The sequence below is a fragment of the Malaclemys terrapin genome, chromosome 4, assembly GCF_027887155.1.
Source record: "Malaclemys terrapin pileata isolate rMalTer1 chromosome 4, rMalTer1.hap1, whole genome shotgun sequence".
Classification (NCBI taxonomy): Eukaryota; Metazoa; Chordata; order Testudines; family Emydidae; genus Malaclemys; species Malaclemys terrapin.
In genome coordinates, this window is record NC_071508.1 from 141,064,228 (window position 1) to 141,082,431 (window position 18,204).

Below are 18,204 nucleotides of genomic sequence, written 5' to 3' on the forward strand. Positions count from 1 at the left end.
TGCAAACTGTCAAAGTACTGGAGATGAAAAATTATGCCATTCTCACTGAATGTCCCTCACTGGGTCAGATGTTGGCACTAACTGTGAACAACACAGGTGTCCAGTACTAGATGCATAGATTCATAGATTCTAGGACTGGAAGGGACCTTGAGAGGTCATCCAGTCCAGTCCCCTGCCCTCATGGCAGGACCAAATACTGTCTAGACCATCCCTGATAGACATTTATCTAACCTACTCTTAAACATCTCCAGAGATGGCGATTCCACAACCTCCTTAGGCAATTTATTCCAGTGTTTAACCACCCTGACAGTTAGGAACTTTTTCCTAATGTCCAACCTAAACCTCCCTTGCTACAGTTTAAGCCCATTGCTCAGCAATGAGATGACAGCCATAAATCTATGGGTGAGCAAAGGCAAGGGGGTTATCTACAGGGCAAAGGTTATTCCATTTTCAATTATTCTTTTTTTATATAATTAAAATGTTGGGTGATCATGCTGATTATTTCTCCAGACCTCTATTACACAGCGATGCCAACTCATGATTTTATTGGAAGTCTCATGATATTGGATGTTTTTCTTAAAGCCACAGCTCCTACAGGCATGTGTTTATGCGAGAATCTTATCTTTCATTTAAAAAGGTAAGTTTCTAGCCCATATGGTTGTGCAGAAAATTTTGAAAATGTGACCCAAAGGTAATGAAGGCATAAACATTAAAAGGCAAATAAAAAGACTATAAAACATATTATCTGATAAATAAAAAATTCTCATGATTTTAAGCCAATCTCATAATATTTTGAGATCTAACTCATGATTTTTTAAATATTGGGGTTGGTGTTACTATCCTTTTGACCAGAAATTACCAAATATACCAGACAGTACATAAAAATAATGTATGTACTATTCCTTTATGTGTGCTACAGTTTGAGATGGTGAGGATTAAGGACTCCAATTTATTTAGACTCATTGCATTAATTTTTCTTTGAATTGGACTTAATTCCAATACCCTGTCTCCAACAATGGCTCAGAGGAAGGCAAGAGACTCCAAGCAAACAGCTGGACTCCTTTGCAAGCCTGATACAGAAGGATAAGGATCTGAACTTGCAATATTGAAATATGTCCTCACTGAGATATAGGAGTTAGGCAGCATGTATAGAAGCAGGCAGTGCAGATCTCTCATTGAATTTGCCCCTACAGGCATAAGACCTGGCAGCACAGTCCGCATGTCCTGTAGCCTAGGTCTGTTGTTGTGCCACAGTTGGCATCGCAGTCTGTATACCCTGTAGGTCTGTGCCGGGGCAGGCAGCAGTCTGTATGTCTGTCTATCCCATGGCAGGCAGCACTGTCTGTATGCTCTGTAGGTCGGTTTGTCTGTCTCGGGGCTAGCAGCATAGTGTGTATGCTGGGTGAGTGGGTGGGTGAGTGAGTGTGTCAATCTCCCTGTCCCAGGGCTAGCAACACAATTTATGTAATGTGTAGGTCTTTCTCTCTGTCCCAGGGCAGGCGGGACAGTTGACACATAGGTCTGCCTGTCTGTTTTAGGGATAGCGGCACAGTCTGTATGCCCTGTAGATCTATCTGTATGTCCCAGGGCTAGCAGCACAGTCTGTATAACCTGTAGGTCTGCCTGTCCCAGCGCTAGCAGCACAGACTCTGTGCTCTGTAGGTCTGTCTGTTTCAAGGCTAGCAGTACACTCTGTAGGTCTGTCTGTCCCAGGGCTGGCGGCATAGTCTGTATGCCACTTAGGTCTGTCTGTCTGTCTGTCTTAGGGATGGCAGCACAGTCTGTATAACCTGTAGATCGGTCTGTCCCAGGGCTAGCAATACAGTCTGTGTAACATGTAGGTCTGTCTGTCTGTCCCAGGACTGGCAGCACAGTCTGTGTAACCTGTCTGTCTGTCTGTCCCAGGGCTGGCAGCACAATCTGTGTAACCTGTAGGTCTGTCTGTCTGACTGTCTGTCCCAGGGCTGGCAGCACAGTCTGTGTAACCTGTAGGTCTGTCTGTCTGACTGTCTGTCCCAGGGCTGGCAGCACAGTCTGTATAACCTGTAGATCTGTCTGTCCCAGGGCTAGCTATACAGTCTGTGTAACATGTAGGTCTGTCTGTCTGTCCCAGGACTGGCAGCACAGTCTGTGTAACCTGTCTGTCTGTCTGTCCCAGGGCTGGCAGCACAGTCTGTGTAACCTGTAGGTCTGTCTGTCTGTCCCAGGGTTGGCAGCACAGTCTGTGTAACCTGTAGGTTTGTCTGTCTGACTGTCTGTCCCAGGGCTGGCAGCACAGTCTGTGTAACCTGTAGGTCTGTCTGTCTGACTGTCTGTCCCAGGGCTAGCTATACAGTCTGTGTAACCTGTAGGTCTGTCTGTCTGACTGTCTGTCCCAGGGCTAGCTATACAGTCTGTGTAACCTGTAGGTCTGTCTGTCTGACTGTCTGTCCCAGGGCTGGCAGCACAGTCTGTGTAACCTGTAGGTCTGTCTGTCTGACTGTCTGTCCCAGGGCTAGCTATACAGTCTGTGTAACATGTAGGTCTGTCTGTCTGTCCCAGGGCTGGCAGCACAGTCTGTGTAACCTGTAGGTTTGTCTGTCTGACTGTCTGTCCCAGGGCTGGCAGCACAGTCTGTGTAACCTGTAGGTCTGTCTGTCTGTCCCAGGCTGGCGGCATAGTCCGTTTGCCCTGCAGCCAGGTCTGCCTGCCTGTCTGTCTGTCTGCAGGCCCCGGTCCCAGGGGAGCCCGCTGCCCGACGCCCGCCCTCTAGTCCCAGAGCCCGGCCTCCGTTAGGGGCCGCCCGAGGGCTCGCAGCGTCCGGTTCCCCTGGCAACCGAGGGGCCTGCTTCGGGCGCGGCGACGCCATGGAGACGCCCTGCCTGGGGGGCCTGACTCCGGCCCAGCCCGCGCTCGCTGCCCTGGGCCACCTGCACGGAGTGGGTGAGCGGGGCGGGGCGGAGCGGGGCGCGGCCCAGGGGGTCGCTTGTGGAGGCCCCAGTAAGGCGCTGCGGGGGCGAGCTCCGGGCTGGGCGTGGATCCTGGGTGGGGCCCCAGGTTGGGGGCGGCCGCGGGGAAGGGGATCCCGGACTGGGCGCGGCTCCTGGGGGGACGCTGGGCCTGGCTCTGTGGGGGAGGGGACACCGGCTTGGCATGGCTCCTGTTGGGGCGGGGCAGGGGATACAGGGCTGGGCACGGCTCGGGGGCGGGGCACCGGCTGGTCATGGCCGCAGAGCAAAGGGTGACTGCATAATACTCAGGTGTCTGAAGGCCAAGGGGGTTAGTGACCCTGGGGTGTAAATTGCCCCCTCTCCAGCCCCACTGTGGGATCCAGACCAAGAGCAGCCCTGCTGCTGGGAAAGGGGTAAGGGAGTGGGGTGGGGGTGAGTTGTTTCCCTGTCCAACCCCACTGCCAGCTAGTTGGGGGGTCCCAGAGGCAGAAGAGGGGATCAGCTCTTCAAGCATATGTCTCTTGCCTCCTGTGGATCCAGAGGGGTTAATTTGTCGGGTTACCGGGGTGAAACAATAGCTCATCCCACTGGGGTTCCCTTCCCCACCCAGATGGATTTTTGGGAAACTCCATGAGGATTCAACCCCCAACTGCCCCATTCCCATCCCACAGGTATTTCCACAGGAGGGTATGCCCTGGGCCAATGTTATTTACAGGACAATCTTTGCAGAATTTTTGTCACGTGTGTAAGTAGGAAAAGCTACCTCAGGAGGCATATACTTGGGATGCTTTATATGTATTTTACACTATATATTTGTTCATATATATCCGCACTATGGCAGGTATATTGAGACCCCATCCTTCAATGAGCTTCCTGTGGGCAGACCCCTGTATCCATGCAGAGCTCATTGTGGTATCAGGGCCTGATTTTGAAAATTGGTATTATTCAAACTTATCAGCTACACATTATTTTAGTTATATGTCTAAAATATTATTTGTCTGTCATTGCTATGGGCTGTCTTGTTCCTAATTGACCCAGGAGGTGTCTATCTATTAATCTGACTGCCATATGCATATAAATCAGAGAACTAAATCCTTCAGAAATTAGCATTTTGTGGGGGTGGGTAATATGTGTAGACAATACATTTCTTTGGTTTGATTGTCACATACACAGCCATCTGGTTTCTCTGCGGGACTCAGACTTTTTGGCAAGCATATATTTAATGATCTGTTTAGGTCCCTAGATACTCATGTTGTTCTACTGCTTCTTATTTTTGCAAACCATTCTTTTAAAATCTTCTTGAGCAGGTAATGTTTCCACATGTGTAAAATCCCCTGTACCTACACATAGCGCTAGCACATTGGGAAAACCATACATGGCAAAGAATCCTTCTTTGACCTCTATTTCTGCTGATACATTGGAGAAGTGAACACATTTCACACACTGGGCAAATATTGCATTCAGGTGCTGAGACAGGTGGTGTGAGACAGATGCCTGTGGTCTCTTATGAACTTCTGCAATGAGTGCATGGCATGGCATGGCATGGCATCTGAAGGAAGAAGGCACTTTGACAACCACTCAAAATACAGAATCTTTTGGGTCTTAAGAGTTTGGAAAATCCTTGAACTGACTTGAGTGTTAATTTTGTTCAGGCGATATCTGACAAGAAGCTGGTTGTGGTGCTCCCGAAAGGCCTTGGAAAATAAATCTGCTATCTGAAAACACATTTATCACTATATCTGTCACAAGAAATAAAACCCACTCTCGGGACAACAGAAAGGGCTAGAAGATAAAACATTGGGAAACTTCAGCAATCAGTAGTTTGCTGCTAAAGCGTTTGTGTAAGGAGGTTTAGCAATAACTAAGAATGGAAGAAATTGATTCAGGATGAAAGATTAACCACTATCTAGGGAGAGGCATTGTTTTAGAATAGTGTAAGCAAGGAGGTATAACCAAGAGTAATGGAATTAACTAGAACAAAGAAAAAAAATAGATTGGATGGGAGGGGGGGGATTCCAAACTCAAGTTTTATTAGATCGTGGAATACCTTACAAGGGAAATAGTGGCAACCTTTTGTTGGATTCATTTTAAAAATAAATTGTACAGGAGGGTCTAGTCAGCTCTAGTGATTGGTAATGGGCTAAGGAACATTTTTCCTTTAGGTTGCCAGTCAAATCTGACTCTGGTTGATAGTGATGGAAAGTTGTTACTGTCTGATACCTGTTTAGTGCCCACTGCAACATGAATTGCTAGTCTTGGACTAGTTCCTTGTGGTGAGATGTCTGTGTCATAACATATTTACTACTGATAGCCTCAGCAGAGAGCTCAAGGACTGAATGGGGACGGAGGCTGCATTTCCTGTTATCCCTGAGTAGGTCTCCTTAGTTCAGGTTGGAGGCATGTTGGCAGGGCTTTCTGACAACCAGGTTGAACCCATTATCCTAGGCACCATACAAATATATAATAAATGTCAGTCCCTGCCCGAAGAGCTTACAGTCTAAAAGACAAGATGTAACAGAGGGATGAGACAAACCGGTGGGTCGGAATGGCATGAGATGGTGTAACATATAAATATAATAGGATGTGAAAATGCTTAGCCAGTAGTAATGATCACAGCTCTCTACTTGCCTGGCCATTATCGTGTTGCAATTTACCATTTGTGTTATGGAGGAAGTGAGTTTTGAGGAGGGACTTGAAGCAGGACAAGATGATAGCTTTATGGATTTTGATTGGGAGCTTTTCTCATGTGTAAAGGGCGGTCTGGCAGAAAGAGCATGTCAGAAAAGTGGAGAATTGGGAGATCAAGGCTGGTGTTATTGAGAGAGTGAAGATGGGAGTCAACATTATGATAACAGATCAGTTACATGGAGAGGGGCTAAACTATCAAAGGTTGAGGGCTTTGTAAGTAAGGACAAAAAGGTTGTGTTTGATGTACTGGAAACAGGGAGCCAATGGAGAACCTTAAAAGGGATATGTGACATAGTCCGTGCACTGAGTCATGAAGATGATCTTAACAGCAGCATTTTGAATGGATTTGAGGAGAATGAGGTAACAGGCATTGAGGTCAGAGTGTTGATCACAGTCATTAAGGCACAGGATGGTTAGGTCTTGGACAAGAACTTTGGCAATGTGGGCAGATGGATCACTTGATGATTACCTGTTCTGTCCATTCCCTCTGAAGCATCTGACATTGGCCACTGTCAGAAGACAGCATACTGGGCTGGATGGACCTTTGGTCTGACCCAGTATGGCTGTTCTTATGAGAGGAAAAGTCGATTTATGGAGATGTTGTGGTGGAAAGAAATGGCAAGTTTTAAACATGGCCTGGGTGTGTGGGTCAAAGGACAGGCCACATCAAAGAGGAAGCCAAGATTATGTTCTTGAGCAACAGGAAGGATGATTGTGATAGAGAAAGTAGAGGTCTTTGGTAGGGAGGGAGAATAGGTCATGTTAAGTTTCATTTGACAGCTGGACATCCACAAGGAAATGTCAGAAAGACAGGCTGAGATTTTGAGTTTAGATGGACTCAGGTTCAGAGGGGAGAGAAATTTTTGTGAATTATAACATAAAGATGGTAATTGAGCTGCGATTATGGGTGAGAGTCACTCAGAGATAAGGTGTCGGAGGAGCAAAGAAGGGGGCTGAGGGTGGAGACCTGCATATATTGCCTTGTCATCAGCAGAATCCTCCTGTGGATAAAGAATACTTTTCTGAGTTTTGCAGGTTCCCTTTCTAAGCCTGTGTTTGGTTGGGATTTACCTCCTTTAAAAAAATCTACATACCACCTTGTAAGTAGGCACTATCCCATTTAACAAATGGTCCTGAATGTAAGTATGCCAGAAAACTGGCAGATGCATTGAGTCAGATAATAAATGGCTGCATTTTCTTTTCTTTTTTTGCCTAAGGATGTGGAAGCAGCCGTTCTTAAAGAGCTTTCCCATATAAAGTTAAAGAGATCTTCTATTCAGGGCTTAACATTCATAGTCAGCTGCCTATAGGCCTGCCCCAGTGGGCCACCTAGCTCAGCCTTTTTGTCCCCAAAATTGGGTGGGGAAGAGGAATGCAAGAGGGGAGGCCACCACCATGGAAGGCAGAGAGAGAGGGTGGGGAAACAAGGAAAGACACAATGAGGGAGGGGAAGGACGGCAACACAAAATAGGAAGGATACATTATAATGGCTTGTAAAGGGGACAGTGTTAGCTTTTGTAGTAAACATGAGGTAGAGAAAGAAGACCAAATAGATAAAAGGAATCAAGAGGGAATCTGGGAGAGAGGACAGAATTAAAGCAATGGAAAAAGGTAAAGAGAAGTCAAGAAAAGACTTGACAAGTAGCAGTGTAATTAGTGACATTGATTTTTATTTTTGCACAGTATGCCCTACATTTATCCTGTTTCTGGGGAAAGTGGCTCACAGATCTGTTGATCTGCAAGTGATAGAGAGATTGTGACGACAGAATGTTGTTGTTGAAGGGACTTGTCTCTAATTGCTGCTTACTGCTAGGCCTATAGTGCAGGGCCAAATTCTGCTGTGATTTACCCCCATGCAAGCCAACTATATCCAGTGGACCTCCCTTCTGATCTCATTTATGCTGGTTGAATCATAAGTAACTTAATTCAAGTCAAAGGAGTTACATCAGCATAAAAGTGGTAGATCATCAGAATCAGACAGTACACAGGGCGTAAATTAGAACTTGGCACAAAGGCCACTAACTTGAGGTAAAATTCTAGTGAAGACAAGGCAGTTTGTAGTTTTCACCCAAGTTAGCAGGTCAATTGAAGAATATGGGAGAGCCTAGGGTTTTACTTAGAATTAAATATTATGAGTTAAGAACACACCTTTTTTCCTAGTGAAGACACTGCCTCCATTTTGTGGTCACAAGTTCCCAGCTCAGAACTAGAACCCCTGTTTTATGGGACCTCAGTAGGCCAAAGTCCTTCCAATTTTTCCTTAAGGATTGGGGCTCTCTGTGGACCAGAGGTCCTGTCCATTTGCTGGATCAGAAAGAAGGCTATGGATCAGGTTACTATCAAGCTATTTAACCAAAAATCTTTCTTTGCCTGTTGGTCCTTGGAGAATCCAGTTTGAACTAGATTATGTGAACCTCTCCAGGGGGTGAACCTCTCCAGGGGGTAGCTGCAGAAGGCGTCCCGAGTAGCTTATAGGACAGGGGTTCTCAACATTTTCTTTCTGAGGCTCCCTAACATGCTATAAAAACTGCATGGCCCACCTGTGCCATGACAACTGTTTTTCTGCACAGAAAAGGTCATTGTAGCAAGCAGGGCAATTGTCCAGGGCCCTACGCCACAGGGGGCACCATGAAGCTAAGTTGCTCAGGCTTCAGCTTCAGCCCCGGGTGATGGGACTTTCTGTCCTGGGCCCTAGTGAGTCTAATGCTGGCCATGCTTGGCAAACCCCCTGAAACCTGTCCGCGGCCCGCCAGGGGCCCCGGACCCGTGGTTGAGAACCTTTGTCCTCGGAAACCGGATTCATATGTATTGGCCCAAACAATTCTTTGAAGATCATAATTCTTCCCAAATATTGCATTAATCATGTCTTCTTCCTAAAAAAGTTCCATACAGTCCCACAATAATACATAAACCTTTACATTTTAATACAATGAACTCCTAAACTACTTAAGCCTAATACAGTAGGGTTTAACTTAGTTCAGTAAGGTTTATCCAGTATTTTGTCATGTCTGTCATACTATGTTCCCCTAGAACTTTATACTTAATTTCTTATGTCTTTAATTTGAGGAATGTAAAAGGTGCTGCCCTAGTTTAGAACCATGACAGTAATCAATTTAGCAAATGTTTTGGAATAAAGCCTTCTCTTTTAGAATAACACTTATAATGTAGCAGTATGAATATATAATTTTAAGGTTAAGGGAAAAAATTGAAGCTTTACATTTTACAATGTTTTTAATTTAGAAATACAACTGAAAAATGAAGCGTGTGCATTCAGTGAAGAAGCCGTGCAGCACCTTGAAGATGCTACTGAAGCTATTAAGAAACTGGTAACATAACCTGAAAGTATAAAGTATTTAGAGTCACTTGTACATGAGAAAGATGTACAGTGTGAAATGAGTGAAATTAATATTTTACTGTTGTATCATAAGCAACTTTCTGCTCTGAAGGTCAGATTCTCCCATCAGAGAAGGGAAGACAACTCCAGCTGAAGTCAGTGGAAGCTGTGCATGTACTTTGCAATGTGCACAATTTGGCCCTAATAATATAATCCAACTAATCCAACCCTACCAAGATAAATGACACAGCCAGGGAAAATGTGGGATTCTGTTACTTTGGAGCAGGGGCAGATGTAACCTCCCAATTCAATGGGTGTGTTGTACCACATCCAGCCCTGCTCCTGCTCTCTCTGCTCCACATGCAGCCCTGCTCCCCTTCTCATCTTCCCCCAGGATGTAAGGAAGTTGCCATGGCAGCCTGGAGTGGGCAGGAGCGTACTAATGAGGTACCCCTTCCCCAGCGGCAATGGCACAGGCTCCCTCTGGCTTTCCCTACACCACAGCTCCCTGCCAGGCTGGATAAGGAGAACGGCCTGACTTTCCCCCACTGCCCCCCACCTAAATCCTTAGTGCTCTCTGCTTATTCAAGGCTTCCTGTTGGTCCATGGCACTGAGAGGAGCTGCCGTGTGTTCTGGCAGGAGGGCCGGGAAGGCAGAGTGGGACCTGGATGCTGGCCAGGCTCCCCCCAAGCAGGAGTGCTCCCTGTCCACCCTCTATACCTTCATGCTGGCTCGAGACTTCCCACCGGTGCTTGGCACTGAGAGGAGCTGCTGCAGGTTCTGGCAGGAGAAGGTATCTGGGTGCCAGTTGGGAGTCATGAGATGCAGTCATGGAAGTTCATTGATGTCTGTGGGTGCAGTTGCACCCATGGACCCTGACTAGAGCTGCCAGTGCTTTGGAGGACTTCCCTAGGACTAGGCCCAGTCCACACTTTGTGTAAGTGTATGCACTTGCACTGAAGTCAAGAGAGGAAGGATGCTCTTGTGGTCAATGCAATGGATTGGGTCTCCAGATCTGGTAGTTCCCAGCGCTTTCACAGACTTCCTATTTTAGTTTAGAGCAAGTGATTTAGGCCCCAGTCTTGCAATGAGCTTGTGTGGGTGGAACCTCATTGAAATTAATGGGGCTCCACATGAGTGCAAAGTCTGCTTGTGAAGAGCTCCTTGGAGGATAAGGGCCTTATTCTTTCACTTAATCCCATCTGTATGAATGAGAAGAATACCTCTGTGTCTCATAGGGATATTGTGAGGATACATTATTTATGGATTGTTAGCTGCCCAGATGCTACTGTGATGAGCACTATAGAAAAGCCTGTATTAAAAATAAAGCAAATCAATAATTTTGACCTAGGTGTTTTTCCCTCTGACCCCAATGCACTCTTTCCTGGAGCAACTCTTAGTGTCCTTCACTACAGAGAGACGAGAACTCCCATGTGCATGGTTAGGGTGTCATCTGTGATATTTCTTAACTGGGAATCGCTGTTCATAGATGATTGGCATCTGTCATAAGGCCATGGTAGACATTAAAGCCAAAGTGGTTTCAAATAAAACAGTTTAAAAAAATCTCTTTAATTTATCCGCTGATAAATGTAAATCTCTTATAAAACTCTCCTTTTTTCCTTCACTACTACTCTAACTCACCTGTTTCAACCCTCCTCTTCAGTAATTCATCATTAAGGCTGCAATTCTGTCACAGAGGTTGCAGAAATCACAGATTCTGTGACTTTCCACGACCTCCATGACTTTCGCAGCTGCAGTGGCTGGTGCGGCTGACCCCAGGGCTGCTCGGGCGCCCTGCGGCCAGCCGCACTGGCCATTGCTCGGGTGGCCTTGGGCAGCTGGCCCTGGGGAGTACCCGAGCAGCAGTCCCGGGGGCAGCCCCGGAGAGCGCCCTGGCACCGGGACCTCGGAGTAGCGGGTGGCTGAGGGCAGTCAGCCCCCTTGGCCAGTGCAGGGGCTAGCCATTGGTCCCTGGGACCCCCTAGAGCAGCAGTGTCCTGGGGGCTACCCAGAGCAGCAGCACCCCCAGGCCCTAGGAGCTGCTAAGTTTTAGTCAGGGGTATTTATATAGTAAAAGTCATGGACAGGTCACGGGCCTCGAATTTTTGTTTATTGCGCGTGATCTGTCCATGACTTTTACTAAAAATACCTATGACTAAATCTTAGCCTTATTCATCTTATTAATCAACTTATTCATGAGTTCTTTTTATGTCACTAGCTCAGTTCAGCAAAAGTGTTCTCAATTTGCAGTAAAAGTGAAAAAGAAGATATAATTCCTCTCCAGTGAAATCTTCATATTCTCATTGTGTTTCTTGTATACTATTGCCACCTCTTCAGTCTTTCTACACTTAAGGAAAGCAGTGTGTACTGGTGTAAGTGTAGGCATGTAGAATTGAGTATTTGAGGAATCGGCTTGGGCTACCTCTTTTTTTTTTTTTCCATCTTGCTTAGGCTGGTGAAGATAACTGTTGGCAGGGGTGAAAGTAAGTTAAAGGACTTACCAGTACGCCGGAACCCTGGCAGTCCCAGGGCCTTTAAATCACCCCCGGAGCTACCAGTTGCAGAGGCGGCTGGGAGCCAGGGGACTCGGGAGATTTAAAGGGCCCGGGGCTCTGGCCGCCGCTACCTCAGCGCAGCTCTGGGCCCTTTAAATCTCTGACAGAGCCCTGCCACCGCTACCCCAGGGTTCTGGCAACTGGGCTCGGGCAGCGATTTAAAAGGCCCATGGCTCTGGCAGCGGGGAGCCCTTGGCCCTTTAAATCGCCACCTGAGCCCCGGGTAGCGGTGGAAGGGCTCCAGCGGTGATCGCCGCCCCGGGCCATTTAAATCACTGCCAGAGCTCTGTTGCCACCACCCCGGGGCTCGGGCAGCAGGGAGGCGATTTAAAGGGCCCTGGGCTCTGGCCACTGCAGGGAGCCCTGGGCCCTTTAAATCACCAGACTGGGGAAGCTGATCTGGTCCGGCATGGCGTACTGGCTCTTGCCGTACTGACTTACTTTCATCTCTGGCTGTTAGCAAAAATGCAGGTCAGGCATTAGGCGTAGGTCTAGGTCACCACTTATTTATGGACCAGCCATTCTTCTCCACCCACCTCCAGCTGGAAGCTGTATCAGCACGGCACTGACCCAACTCCCCCACCCACTGTACAGTTTCAGGGGCTCTGCCCCTTTAAGAGCTCCTCTCAGTCTCAGCAGTGACTCTAGCCTAGCTTTGATGGGTGCCTATTTAATGGTGCCTTCAACACACACCCCCTAGTGGTCCACAGCCAGGAGCTGACACGCCAGTGTGCCAGCCCAGGATTTGAGGGCTTTTTTCTGACATTTAATTATCCCCCCCAAAACAGAAGCTGAGAGACAGGATCTGCCCCAGCAATGTGGTTCTGGCGCAGCTGCTCCCCCAACACAGCTTTTGGAGTGGGAAGAGGGTCTGGCCCTTTAACGACTGCCCCACATGAGAAGCCTGGAGCTGCCACACCAACATGGCTCTGGCCAGCCCTCCATGGGACGAGATTTTTTGGAGGGTAAGTGGAGGGTGGGAGTGCCTAGGCTAGGGTAGCCATGTATAAAGGCGGAGAATGTAGAGTTTAGAAGCCCCAAAGCACTTTTTCATATATTGTTTTGTTAAGTGAATGAGGTTGAATCTAACCTTTGCGTGATCACCTATTTGTTAATTGTCAGGAAAAATTAAGAAGACACACCCTTGAACTTCTAGAAGAGGAGACCATAAAAAATAGTAATCTCCGTTTAAAACTCCAGAATCTTCCAGAAGTAGTTACCAAGGAGTTGGAAGGTAGTGTCAAGTTAACCAACTCTGAGAATATAAGTGGGGAGACAAAATGTATCCCTAAAGTAAGAGAATTACTCTGGGGGCGACCGATAGTTGACAGTTCCTACAGTAATGCGTTAAAGATTACAGAAAATAAGCCACATTCAGATTGTTGTTATACATGTTTTGGGGTTTGTTTGTTTTTTGCAACAACTGCACACGTTATTTTTCTAGCTCTTGTTGGTGCAGCCCGTGAATCCAGTACTGCTAAGATAACTCAATTACAGACTGCACTGAAAAACATCGCGTCTGAAATCGAATCACTGAATCAGAAGCAAATCCTTTGTGAAACCCAGAACGCTGCTCTGTGGTATGTATATATTTGCTTCAAGCTTCAGGAAATCATATTGATAGAGGATTAAGGAGAAATGAAATGGAATCGGAGCCTGGTGAACAGTGCTTGTCCCTTGTTTCTGCAGCGAGCTGCAAATCTTCCTAGGCAGCTCTTTGCTGCAGTAACAGCCCTGCTTTTGAAGATCTTTCGTGTCACTGCCTGATGCCAACTGCCCCCTGCTGTAATGATAGACTGGCTTATAGGCAAGTGACTGCAGATCTGACTGTGATGACAGTGGCAGGGGGAGAGCCTTCTGCCTGCAACAATGAATGTCAGAGGACAATCAGAAGTAGAGAGAGTTTTAAATTTGCAGCCCCCAGATCGCCACCTGTGGGAGAGAGCTCTGAGTTAGGTGTTTATGCTGAGAGAGCCCCCTAATGCTTTGGGGGGAAATGCCAGGCATAACTGTGTCAGCATAACCTTCTAGTATAAACACAACATACGCTGACAGGAGGAGGAGTTCTGCCAGTATGGGAACACTACTTCTCCAATCAACATTAGTGATGCCAACAGCATTGTCTGTCAGCACAGCTGCGTCTACACTGAGGATTTTGTCAGCATAGTATCCTGCCTAGAGAGTGTGGATTTTTCACATCCCTGAGTGACATAACTATTTTGGTATAAACTTTAATTGTAGACCAGGCCAAAATCTCTGCAAACACCCCCTCATGAATCTTCCTCTTCCACATTGTCCTGGGATATTGGGACATTTGCTTTGTCCATGCCAGATTTGATGTTCCTATCACTTTCTGCCAAGGAGCTAGAGTTGTTCAAAAAGAGATCATAGCGTAGTTTCTTACAGCAGGAAAACTGATATATTTTTCATTCCTTCTATGTTGGAAAACAGTTCATCTTTTTTATTAAACTTTCAGAAAATATTCACTCTTGAAGAAGTAAAACTTTGAGAATGTTATAAGCAACTGAAAATGAACCTTTAAAATGGGCAGTCTTAAATAGTCTTAATTACAGGCAATTCTATATGCACTACTGTACTTATATTTTATATCTATTTTATTTCTATTGATATATATATAGTGCTAGACTTGTCGGAGTCATTAATGTGTGCTTTACTTTATTGAAAGGTAGAAAATAAAGGTTCAGGTCTCGAGCTACCCTGCAGTGTTTTTACTGACTTCAGCAGGCTTTGGACCAGGACTTGAATCCTTATGGCAGGTATGCAGTATAATCTGTCTCTGATTTATTTTTGCCAGTAAGGACCAAGAGTGGCTGTGGGTCCAGCATGAAGAAGCTGTAGACTTACTGAACCAGCAGATGGCACAGAAAGCTAACACAAATATACTTTTAAATGAGTTTTGCAACAAAAAAAGGGATGCAGAACAAGAAATAATCAACCTAATGAATGCTATCAAAGAAGTGAAAGATGTTCTAGCTAAAGAAATACAAATATTTAATGATGAAATCGAAATGTGGGCTAGAAAGGTAAATATCAGGCGCTGTACTCCACAGTCATAAATGTATACATGTTTATATAGCTGCAAAACTGAAATGGTTTTAGGAATTATACTGAAATGTTGATGTTTATTCAGTGCCTAGCACAATGGGGTCCTGGTCGATGAGTAGGGCTCCCGAGTACTATGATCATACAAATAACAAATCATAATAATAATATTTATGCTAAACATTTTACACAGTTTGTTCTCATGGAGTCAAATTATGCCTTCATAACAATACAAAAGGAAATTGACTTCCAAACAAACTCTTTATATTGGAGTGGGGACAGGGTCCAACACACACACACTATGGAATTTAAGAGAATATAAGAACTTTTATATAGAGAGAGTGTGTATGTATGTATATATATTTTTCTTATATTCTCTTAAATTGCCTATTGAATTCTGACTTCTTCTGTTTAATTACTTTAATATGAGAAGAGAGAGAGAAGAAAAATATCTTTATTGTATTGCTTTTATATTTTGTCTTTCTTATTTGATTTCTATTTTGAAAAATGCCATAAAATATATCTTAAGGGGTTCTCAAACTGGGGGTCGGGACCCCTCAGGGGGTCGCAAAGTTATTGCATGGGGGGTCGTGAGCTGCCAGCCTTCACCCCAAACCCCGCTTCACCTGCAGCATTTATAATGGTGTTAAATATATAAAAACGTGTTTTTAATTTATAAGGGGGGGGCCCCCCTCGGAGGTTTGCTATGTGAAAGGGGTCACCAGTTCAAACGTTTGAGAAACACTGTAAAAGGATATTACATTCTTTTAGTTTGACAAAAATATTTTTCTGTAGAACAAATTATAGCCCCAGTACTGCCAGGACCTAATCACGTGCCTAATTTTATGCACCGTGAGTAGTCCCGTGTAAGTTAGTGGGACTGTTTATAGCATATAAAACTAAGCATGTGCATAAGTCTTTGCTGGGTCAGAGCCTAAATTAATACTCTATTTTAATGAATTATTAATAGGATTTTCCTGTAGGGTTTGTGCACAGAAATTATAGACAGTGTCCCTGTAGAAAGTTCTTTTCTTCTAGTATAATTTTCCCATTAGTGTAACACTTTTTATTGAAAGGCTCCAGAGATTGCCCTATTTACAAATATAGAGACTTTCTTCTTTAGTTAAGCAATACATAGTAGCTTGTAAAAATGGTTATATTTTTAAATGTAGAACGCAGAGATGAAAACAAAACTTGATCTTCAGAAGGAAAAAACTTCAGGAAAAAAGGATGAATTCGAAAAATTGTCCATAAAGCTATTGGCTGTGCAGTCTGAGATAGCTCAAAATACAGCGGTAAGGAGAAAGTAACTAGCTTCTCGCAGTAGAGTTCTTATTTCAATGCAAATTCTTACTGTAAAGAGCATCAACTTTTAATTTAATAGCTGGACAAATTGGAGGGAGTTGAGAGAAGAGGGCTGGAGGGACCAGCTTCTATGAAGAAAGAATAAAAGAGCTAAGGACTTGTCTACATGAGGAAATTAACCAGTAATTATTCCATAATAAAGTCACTTTTGTTCTGGAATAGAGTGTCCGCGTGGGGAAGTCATACCAGTATTGCTATAGCAGAATAATTGTTATATACGTTATATACATGCAACAGCTCAGCTAGATGATGACACAGGCCCCATTCCTGTAACTGGCTCCAGATGATTGCCCAAGCAGAGCCACTTGCAGAATCAAGGCTAACGGGGAGAAGTGACAAATTGCAAATACTTGATGGCTAAAAATACCAAACAGAAAAAGGGGTTATTGAGTGTGGTCCAAGGTGGCGTAACTAGGAACAATGGGAATTATAGAAAGGAGAACACTTAACCTGCATATCAGGAAAGATATCTTGGCAATGAGATGTATTAGAATATGGAATAATCAACCAAAGGAAGTGATGGAAGCCCCATTGCACAGGACTCTCAAAAGTAAGTTGGACAAAATAACACCGCTCCCATTGATGCATGACTAAATACAATATAGGGCATCTCAAGATCTGGGAAGTCAGAACTAATAGGATGAAAAGGGTAATTGGGATTTCTTTGCCTTCCACGCAATACTGGTTACCATTTTTACCCCATATAATCCAAAAACAGTTTTCCCTTGTTTTTTCACAGGAATAACTTCTTTTAAAAATGTAGGGAGAGATCAGTATCTTCATCTGTCCTCTTACCCTATGTCTTCACTGCAGAAGCAACTTGAGTTATCTACATTTTAATTAATTCCTCTTGAGTTAGGCCTGTCTACACTTAAAATTTAGGTCAATGTAGGTACAGTGCTCAAGGATGTGAAAAATCCACAGCGGTAGCTGTGCCAACCTATCTCAGAATGTAGATGCAGCTAGGAATGTTTCCAGCAACTCAGGCCTGGTCTGTGCTATGCAGTTAATCAACATAAACTGTTTTGCGTCAACCTAGCTGTGAAAGTCTCTTCACTTCAATTTGGCTCCCGCTGACGTTAGTGCCTCTGTATGCTGATTTAGTAACACCCTCCCCCCCCCCCCAGTAGTATAGAGTCACGGTCAATATAGTTAGACCAGCACAGTGTCCATGTAGACACTGGGTTGCTTACGTCGACTGTCACTTGCTTTGAGGAACCGTCCCATGATGCCCCACACTGATAGTGCAATCGATGTAAGTGCTTCTGGTGAGGACCGCGCACTGTCGACCCATGGAGCCAAGTGTGCATGCACACAAGAGATTTAATAACTGCAGTGGCTGTATGCCGACATAAATTAGGTCGACACAATTTTGTAGTGCAGACATAGCCTTAGTTACCGTCGCCTGGGGAGGTGATGTTTCTACAATGACGGAAAAACTCCTTCCGTTGCTGTAGTCTGCGAGTACACTATGGAGTTGTGCTGGCCCAGCTATGGTGCCACAACTATGCTGCTACAGTCCCCGTAGAGTCGACGTGGTGAAATAACACATGAGCAGCACAGGGTTATTGGATTAGCTCCTGATGGGTCGGCCCATACCTCCTGATGGGGCAGCCAACTTGAATTAAAAGCACTACTGCACTTGTTAAGGTTTTTGTATGTGGACAGGAGTTGAGTTAGAGCAGTGGTCCCCAACGCGGTGCCTGCGGGCGCCATGACGCCTACCGGGGCATTTATGTGCACCCGCGTAGTGCCCAGCAGGGGAGAGAAGCCGCGGCCCCGCACCTGATGGGGACAGAGAACTCAGGCTGTGGGCGCGGTGTTCTCTGTCCCCGGCAGGCACGGGGCCCGCCTAGTGCCCAGCAGGGGAGAGAAGCCGTGGCCCCGCGCCTGCCGGGGACAGAGAACTCCGGGGCTGCAGACTGCGGGTGCCGGTGTTCTCGGTCCCTGGCAGGTGCGGGGCCGCGTCTTAAGCCGGAGAGATGCCGCAGCCCCACGCCTGCTGGGGACAGAGAACTCCAGGGCTGCAGGCTGTGGGTGCCAGTGTTCTAGGTCCCCGCCAGGCATGGGGCCCGCCTAGTGCCCAGCAAGGGAGAGAAGCTGGGGCCCCGCGCCTGCCGGGGACAGAGAACTCCGGGGCTGCAGGGCGCGGTGTTCTCTGTCCTCGCGGCTTCTCTCCGCGCTGCCCAGAACTGCCGCAAAAAAAAAGCCTTGAATAGTTGTTGGCGCCCGCCACACTCTTCAGAAAACATGAATGTGCTATTAGCC

At 45.9% G+C, this 18,204-nt stretch overlaps 1 protein-coding gene across 1 annotated transcript in view; it reads left to right on the plus strand.

Annotated features, from left to right (window-relative positions):
• The first annotated feature begins 2,844 nt into the window (after positions 1-2,844).
• LOC128836944 (coiled-coil domain-containing protein 175-like) overlaps positions 2,845-18,204 on the plus strand; it is a 53,068-nt gene continuing 37,708 nt past the window's right edge. The window contains exons 1-6 of the mRNA XM_054027675.1: positions 2,845-2,922; positions 8,859-8,944; positions 12,631-12,742; positions 12,953-13,088; positions 14,324-14,552; positions 15,744-15,866. Of these exons, the coding sequence (XP_053883650.1) occupies positions 2,847-2,922; positions 8,859-8,944; positions 12,631-12,742; positions 12,953-13,088; positions 14,324-14,552; positions 15,744-15,866 (762 nt within the window). The 5' untranslated portion in view covers positions 2,845-2,846. The remainder of the gene's footprint in view (positions 2,923-8,858; positions 8,945-12,630; positions 12,743-12,952; positions 13,089-14,323; positions 14,553-15,743; positions 15,867-18,204) is intronic.